The sequence below is a fragment of the Octodon degus genome, unplaced genomic scaffold (genome assembly GCF_000260255.1).
Source record: "Octodon degus isolate 3935 unplaced genomic scaffold, OctDeg1.0 scaffold00249, whole genome shotgun sequence".
Classification (NCBI taxonomy): Eukaryota; Metazoa; Chordata; class Mammalia; order Rodentia; family Octodontidae; genus Octodon; species Octodon degus.
This window is the reverse complement of record NW_004524825.1, coordinates 2,019,867-2,028,688: the sequence shown is the minus strand read 5'-3', so window position 1 is coordinate 2,028,688 and position 8,822 is coordinate 2,019,867. Positions and strand designations below refer to the sequence as shown.

At 45.1% G+C, this 8,822-nt stretch overlaps 1 protein-coding gene across 5 annotated transcripts in view; it reads left to right on the top strand.

The window, feature by feature from the left end:
• The window catches only part of Mtm1 (myotubularin 1), a 151,141-nt gene that overhangs the window by 45,516 nt on the left and 96,803 nt on the right, over positions 1-8,822 (top strand). For all 5 annotated transcript variants that reach the window (XM_023706286.1, XM_004646009.2, XM_023706285.1 and 2 more), the window contains 2 exons: positions 980-1,090; positions 5,814-5,915. In XM_023706286.1, the coding sequence (XP_023562054.1) occupies positions 980-1,090; positions 5,814-5,915 (213 nt within the window). The remainder of the gene's footprint in view (positions 1-979; positions 1,091-5,813; positions 5,916-8,822) is intronic.

The window sequence follows — 8,822 nt, the reverse complement described above, 5'->3', positions numbered from 1 at the left end:
CTATGGGTAATCCCAGCAGTACTAAAACCCATAATCCCAGCCTTGGATCACACATAATCCCAGGGGATCATGTGTTAACACAAATTCTAGAAGTCCTCACCCCATGACTGCATGAGGCTTTGGGGGGACAACTAGACACAAACCATAACAAATGGTTTGAAAGATAAAAATGAGACAGCGCATGCCCAGATCCTATGGCGAGCCATACCTGATTCGTAGGTGGCAGCCACCACCTGACTAACATGATTCTGTCGTGCCAGCACTCTTGTGGGCCGCTTGCACCCAGCTTTGGCTTGCAGACCGAGAAAAGCTTTGTACCAGTGCTTGTGAGGAGTGCTGCTTCCAGGCACTTAAGTTTTAGTGGGAAAAACAAATGTGTAAGGTCAGGTATCAGGACAGTCAGTACGAAGCAGGTGGTGTGACGAAGCAGGTGGTGTGACGTAGTCTGTCTTCAGCACTGGGGACTTTGAGAGGAGGGGCTCCCTGTGCCTTTCTAATTGGGAAGTAAGGTAGGGCAGAAAGAGCAGAGCAAGAGTTGAGACCCGAGCCAGGGCCTGGGATGCAACTGTAGAGTGATCATTTAGCCTGAGAAGGGGTGTGGGCGACGATGCCTGCGGGTAAGTGGCCTGTTGTAGTTGTTTGAAGTCTGGGGCAGGAGCTGGCTTGGCCAGAGAGCAGGAGGTTGTGGGAGAGAAGTCAGACAGGAGCTGGCTTCAGGCGATGTCACAGCACCCTGAAATTACGGGCCTAGGGAGTTCCCTCTGTCCCATAGGCAATGTGCAGTGGCCAGTTCTCCTTGCATTCTCGGCTCCTTAAATGCTTGCTTCTTCATGTGTGATCCATCCCGCATTTTTGTTCATAAAGAGTAAAGGGGCTAAAGGAAAAGAACACCTTGAAAGCTTATAGTTATTTTACATGTTGAATGATGTTTTAATTACAGCAACAGAAATATTGACTTTTGTGTTTTTGTCCATTACAGGATTCTGCTCTAATACTTGATGTCCCTCTGGGTGTGATCTCAAGAATTGAAAAAATGGGAGGCGCGACAAGTAGAGGAGAAAATTCCTATGGTCTAGATATTACTTGTAAAGTAAGAGATTCAGTACTTTCTTACACAAAGAAAACGACACAGTCATGTTGAATAATAATAGAAAGTTAATGTGGGCTTAAGCCAATCAAAATCCGCTGTGCATCTGTGGGCCTGGAAATGGTTCTCCCCTTACGCTTTGAGATTCCCCAAAGCACTGAGGGAGAGTGTTCCGATCCCCAGGAGGAGCCGGGAGGAATTGGTCAGTTTATTAGCTTGACTGAGTAGAAAGAAAACGTTGTCATTAACATTTCTTAAGCCTCTTTAGTTCATGATCTAGTCCGCTCTGGGACCTTGATCGTGTGTCACCAGTGAGACACCTTCATACCATGGAAGGAATAGATCTTGCCCTCTGAGAACTGGCTATGTCTTAATCTCTAACAACTTTTGTAGCATTTCCTGAGTTTTTAGAGGTAGTCTCATATTTTGCTTTGGGATGATAATCATGAGAAATTTGACATCGATTAAATACAGTCGGTTGTATTAGAAACCACTGGTTGGACATCTGTGTCTATTCTGCCACATGCGAGGTGCATTGCATTCCCGCCAGCCCAACCTTCAAAGATGGTCATATTGTAGACGGGAAGCCTAAGGCTCAGCAGGGGGTCATATTGCTCTGATCACCCTCAAATGGCAAAGCCACACCCTAAATCCAGCGAGACAACCAGTGGTCGGTCTTCTGGTGAGGAAACCTACTTTCCAGAGACTGCATTTCAGAAGATGACTAGCTGTAGCATGGTGGCCACGTCTAGAAAGAGCTGGAAGGGATTTGGAGATCATCTGTCCCGCTTGTTCTCAAGCCCAGATATGTATCGGAACAATCAAGGAGGCTTTTTAAAAATGTAGATCTTTGAGATCTACCCCCGATTCTACCGCAGGATCGTCTCTGAAGGCTGGAGCCCAGGAGGTTGGGATGCTTCCAAGTATCTCAGGTGACAGCGAACTGTTACTCTAGAGCAGGAGCTGCCAAAGGTTTTCTTGTAAAGGACCTGATGGCAAATATCTTACACTGGATGAGCCTTGTGAGATTTGTGCCATCCTTTCTTCTTTGTGCTTTGGGTTGTCCACCCTTCGAAAATGTAAAATAACGTTCTTGGCTTGAGAGCCATAAAAGTGACCTGGCCTGAAGTTGCTGACCCCTAGCCAGTTCTCCTCCCCCTCCCCCTGTGGATGGAGCCAGGAGACCTTTGCTAAATGACATGAGTTGTTTAGGGTTGCCCAAAGGGCTGAAGGAAGAGCCAGGATTAGAAACCTTGTCCTAGTCTTCTTCTACTTACTTTTGGATTATGAATCCAGTAAAGTGTTTTTTTTTTCCTGTGGTTTATAAATGATTGAGACACTACCAGAAACCAAAAGGTTATGTCATTCTTAAACATGACCTGAAAATTCTCCGCTACACCCCACTCAGCATTTTTTGTTTTAATCCAAACTACCTTCATGCCTTATCCGCTATCCCAGCTACTGTCTATATGTTAGGCCTTGAATCATGGGGATTTATGATGATGGAAGGGTTCTGCATTTCACATAAAAAGATTCATGGGAGTAGAATGTTAAAAATCCTCAAGGGAATGTGGTTGATATCTTAGTGATTTTGAAGTGACTTTAATTCTAATGAGCTTTTTAAAAATCCCATTTATTGCTTTTCCAATAGAAAAACTTGTATTTAAGTATGAACCCCTCTCCCAACTAATAAGACAAAGCATGTTCTCTCCTTTAGGCTCTTAACAAGAAAAGACTTAGCGACAGTGCCCAAGGCCTAATTCGCAAGGATTACATATGTGTATTTCTTGGAATTAGCCTACGTCTAAAGATGACAGCCCTGAACAATCTGGTGCCACTATGTTATCTCCCTGGAAACACTGAAGTTACCAGAGTCATTCTTCATTTTCTCAGTCAGACTTTGTGTTGAAGGAGGAGTTGCTGTGGTGGGACTGAGGCTCACGCCCTGTGTCTCACCCGCACACAGTACCGGTAGTGCAGCCACTCCTGGTGCCCCTGCTTATGTGGCAGCCCCAAGCACATATGCTGAGGTTTCTGCCTGCCAGCAGTGCCCTCACGGTACATGGTGGTCCCAAAGGGTGGGTCGAGGGGAGAGATGAGCTCTGAACATGGGATCCTTCCCCTGTAGGCCCCATACCAGCAGCCCCTGCGGACAATTTGGCGTCTTTAAAAAGGAGCCAACCCACACTGCCACAAAGCCTTTGTCTCCTTCCTTCCTCGCTGCCCTATTTGGGTGGAGATAGGATCCTACTTAGAAGTGAGCAGTGTTTGCCTCTGCAGGGGTAGCTTATAGGGAGGGGCTGAGAAAGCTGGCTGTGCGCAGCACCATGGGATCCAGGTGGTAACAGGCCTAGGAGCCTGACCTGCAAGGATGCTTCCCAGGTGCCCTTCCCTAGCTCTTCAGGTCTGCAGAGCCCAAGTGGGAGCCACCCATTAGTGTGTGCACCATTTCTGTCACAGGTTGGGTGACCTGCTGCCTGTAAGTTATTTGCCTTTTCCACTGCAGTTTTCTCCTTGGCAAGAAATAATTTTGTCCAAGGCAGGTGTGGTAGCACATGCCTGTAATCTCAGCACTCGGGAGGCTGAGGCAGGAAGATTGCTGTGAGTTTGAGGCATCGTAAATTACATAGTGAGTTGAAGGCCAGCCTGAACTATATAGGGAAACCCTGTCTCAAAAAGACAAAATAATAATAATAAACATTATTATTATTTGCAACCAAGATTCTGTTCAGAAAGTCTATCTATGCCGATTGTAATAAACATTATTATTATTATTATTATTATTACTATTATTATTTTGTCTTTAATTCCATCTGCATCAGATGGCCAAAGAAGTTGCTTGAATCACGTGTTCTTTGGCAGAGGAAAGCCCTATTGGAATCCCTGATAGAGAAGCATGAATGTTTCATGTAGAGATGGTCGCATTTCTGCCCAGGCATCGAAGAAAAGGGTGGCACAGGGTGATCATTGACCTGCAGCCGTCAGGAAGCAAGTTTCTCCCAGGTCCTTGTGCCCCAAGGGTCTGCAGCCATTGGCCCCTGTTGTGCCTGCTGCTGACTGTAGGCCCTTTGAACATGTCCCATCCCACTGAAGTTCTTTTCACCTCAGCTCACCACTGTTCTGCATCATGAACCAACGACTAACATCCTCGATTCTCTTGGGACATGGTGTCGTGTGGTTACTCTTTATTTATCCACATGCATTAAAAATGAAAGGATGGTCCGGAGGCTTTGCTTGGCCACAGAGCCTCGTCTGGTGTATGCAAAGCTCTGTATTCCATGCCTGGCACTAAAAGGGAAAAAAAAATACTGAAACAAATGAAAACAGCAAGGTTGGGGTGTGATTCTGTGGTAGAGCATATTCCTTATGCATGCGAGGCCCTCGGGCCCAGCCCCGGCACCATAGTCGGACCCTCGCTAGGACCTGTACAGTCTCAGGGCGGTCATCTGCGGTGTCGCCTATAGTTCGTATTCTGCTGGCCCCTTGGGACGTTTTGAGTGGCAAAGCCTTTGCCGGACCTTCCGACCGACGCCTTCCAAGTACTCTGGAGGTCCTAAATGAGACCGCTTTGAACACTAGGAAGAGTGTGGTGCCCACGAGGGCAGGGACGCAGACTACTCACGCCCGAGGTAGCCCGAGGGCCCAGCGCAGCAGTTGTTTCCCTGAAAGGGGAACTGAGAGTGTGCTGCAAAGTTGAGTGTCCTTAGTGTTTAGCCACCGCTCAACCCCTGCAACACAACTGACGGTTTTAAAGAGAGAACTAGAAAGCATACCTGGCCTGGAAAATAAGCTGGAATATCCATTTTGTAAATAATTGGCATGTAAAGGAACTGTGTATTCCATTTAGTCTTCCTGCCCATTAGAGAGATGTGTATTGAAAGATACTTTTAAGAGCTGCTTTAGCTCATTAATGTGTAGTTCCTGAAAATAAAATTATTACTACTCAGATACTTTTTGAGTGGCTTATTTTGAGCCTTGTGAAAGCAAAAAAGTATAATGAAAGTGTATTACTTACATTAATTAGATAAGAGTTTAAAATGCCACTTAGGGAGAAAATTTGCATTTTAATGATGTTTGAGAATATTGACATCATATCTGATAGCAGGTAATCCCCTGAGAAGTTGCGTGAATAAGTATTACTTTTTTTTTCTGGTACCGGAGATTGAACTCAGGACTTTGCGCTTGCCAGGCAGGCACTTATTCTACTGAGCCATCTCCCCAGCCCAATAAGTATTACTTGATAATTACAAATACATGGAAACCATGAACATAGACACAGATATATAGGCAAGGCTTGATTTTTTTAAATAAGATGATAATTAGCTCTGTCTTGCCTTTAGTGCTAGTTTCTGGGGGGGGGGGTTTTGTAATTTGTTTTGTTTTGTTTTTTATTTTTTTGAGACAGCATCTCACTGCTAGTTTAGGCTGGCCTTGAATGATCTTCTGGCCTCAGCTTCCTAAGTGCTGGGATTATAGGTGTGCGCCACCATGCCCAGCTCCAGCACTAGCTCTTTTATCTTACCTTTACCTTCATGACTACAGTGGGAATAATTTCAGATGCTCCTAAAGCGGATATTTTAAAAGGCCACATATGACAAAGTTATTTTCTTAGTATCCTATGCCCTTTCAGGTAAGTGACTCTTAATTGAACTGAAATGGGATGTTTTTGCTAGTTAATTTGACTTTCTTTGTAGACTGAAATGTACCATCTCTCCTTTGCCCCCAGGATATGAGAAACCTGAGGTTCGCACTGAAGCAGGAAGGCCACAGCAGGAGAGACATGTTCGAGACCCTCACACGCTACGCCTTTCCTCTGGCCCATAGTCTGGTAAATCCCAGGGTTCTTCCTTGCGGCCTGCGGCAGCCTCCATGAAAACTGCCTGTGGACTGCGTGGTCTCCCATCCAGTCTCTGTGCCTCCTGTGATGCGAATGTGGGGGTGTTGATTCAGTCTGACTTAACCACTTCCAGAGGGAAGTGCGAAATGGGGCGTCCCCTTGTGGACCTGGGAGTGTCCCTTGGAGCACCTTGTGGTCTGCGGCCCTGAGCATGCCTTGCACAGGGCAGGGACTAGGAGACGAGGCGTGGCTCATGCAGCCCTATAAGGTTACCTAGAGCTCACTGCTTTCCATTTTGGTGCTAACCAATGAGCGACGCAGCGCAAGCTTACGTGGCTCTCGATAGTAATAGGAGTCGATCCTCTGATTAAGGCATTGCATGTCAGAAATGCAGGTGTAGCATATAGGTTCCACAGCAGCAGCTAAGTAGGACAGGCTGCTGCTGCTGCTGCTGCTTCTTTTCTTTGCAGAACCAGGGGTTGAACTCAGGCCCTTGCACTTGCCAGGCAAGCATTTATTCTACTGAGCCATCTCCCCAGCCCCCTAGGACAGGTTTCTTTTGGAAAAGAATGGCACTTTGGGGCAAGGGTCGTAGCCAGGTGGTAGAGTGCTTGCCTAGTATACAGAAGGTCTCAATTCAGTCTCTACAACCTGGGGGGGGGATGAATAGCACTTCAAAGGTCATTTGATAGCATTTAGTATATACATATTAGGATGTATTTCTTATGTATTTATTTAGTCATAAACTATGACTTATTTCAAAAGCTAATTGACCAGCATGTGTTCCTAAGATTTTTCCTTCCCCAAACCATTGAAGTGAACTTCCTTTGGCCACATGGCTGAGCTAACCCCTCCATGATTTTTTGCTCTTCAGGCTTTCCTTACAGTCTGTCTCGGCCTCCACTTCCTTTTTTTTTTAAATCATGCCTTGGTTACATCTTCTTACCCGCTCCTCTCTCTCTGGTTGACCTAAATAGACTTGGCCAAGAATGCCTGCTACAGAAAGCGCAGGGAAAACATTCTTTACGGAACGCACCGCTGTCTTGATTTCGGGCAGGTGGCAATTGTGCTGCAAGCTGAATTGCAGGGACACACACTGGTGAAGAGCTGCTTTGTGTGGCAGCTTTTTCCTGTAGCTGGCTTTTAGTATGTCTGGGGAGTTAAGTGGCATTTGCAGTTAATGCTTTTTGAAGTAAAGGTCTGAGATGTTCTTTTCCTAATGAGACTCCACTCCTTGCTCACTGGATTTCACCAGCAGTTGTTTCTGCTGCAGGTAGTTTGAGGTTGGTAGAGAGGAGCTTTCCAGAGGCTGTGGCAGTCAGAAGGGTAGGAAGGACTCGTCGCAGATACATGATGCTTCAGTACTGAGACTGTGTCTCTGAATCCATGGTCAGCCTTTTCTGATTAAGCATGTGATCCAAATAATATTTCTGTATTAAACATTTTTAACTTTATGAGGAGTTTAGAGTTTCATGGGTGCATATATAAATTGTTATGAAAGTGAGAATGAAATTGAAAGTTCAGCTAGGAAATATGGTCTCTGTTACTTTATGCATATCTGGCCTTGTATTAGTAGAAATTAAAGAATGGCTTCCAGAGTAAGTTTGAGGGAGCTGAGGCTCAATCCATTGCCTACAGGACCTTGCACCATCAGTATTATGGCTTCTATTTGGATGTCCCCCCAAAGCTTATAGGTGGGTTTTCAGAGCTGGCTGGATCTAGACTGTGTGATACTGAGATAAAGGGTGTATACTACTAAATTAGTCCACTGATTGCAATTAGCATCATTCTGGATGTGGCCAAATGGGTTTACTGAAATCAGAAGCCCAGTACTAGGTGTAGGTGGCACTGGCCAAAAGCTTGGTAGCCTGCAATCAAAGAAAATGGCAGGCTCACTGCTTGCTGCTGCTGCCGCTGCTTTCTGCCTGCTTTACCATGAACTGTTTCTCCTCTGTGATGACTCTCTGCATGCCACCCTGCCTTGGAGCCAGCTGACTATGCACTGAAAGCTCTACAAACTGTGTCAAGAGTTAGGCTGGCTTTCCTCTTAAACAGATATTTCTCCTCTCAGTTGAGTGGCAAACCTCTGGGAAGAATATTCTAGCCTAGCCTCAGCTCTACTGGAGTCATTCTGCAACCCACTCCTATGTCCAACTTCATTGCTGGCACCCACTTGGAGCCCATGACCAAATCAGGTAGCTTATTCCCATCTTCATTTTTTTTCACTCTCCCCAGGATCCAACATATTTAATCACCCTCTTGAAAGTCCTGGTTTCTGTGTGCCTGTACCATCGTGGCTGTCCCTTCCCAGTCCTCTCAGCCTCTTTCTCTTCTCACCCGCTTTGTCTTGATGATTTCATTTATACCAGTAACTCACCTATTCCTGCTGTGCAGATGACTTGTAAGTCCAGTCCATACTCCTTGAGAAGTCTAACCAGTGTAACACTATCATTTGTCCCCCTGGAAAATCCATGTGAATTAAAGGGTCACTGGAACCCTAACTTCTTTGTAATTCACAAAAGTTGCTCTTTATTTTCTATGCCTTCAAATTTGAGGGCCCTCAGTTTCTCAGGTGGCATACTGAAGTCACCATTTTTATCTTCTCCCTGCCTTGTGTCCCATAGGCACATCAGTTCCGACTCCTGAACAGTCTGTTTCTTGGTAATTCTCTGCTCTTTCTTCCCATTTCCACTTGTGCTTCCTTTCTTCTAGTTTCCTTCCTTTCCAACTCGCCCTATGTAATACTTTGAGTTGGCTTTTTTGTTTTGTTTTGTTTTTATTTATTTTTTATACAAATTTATTTATTTATTTTTCTGGCTTATGGAATATTTTATTTCTTTTTTTTTTATTTATTTATTTATTTATTACATCAGTTATTTTTATTTTAAAGAAAAAAAA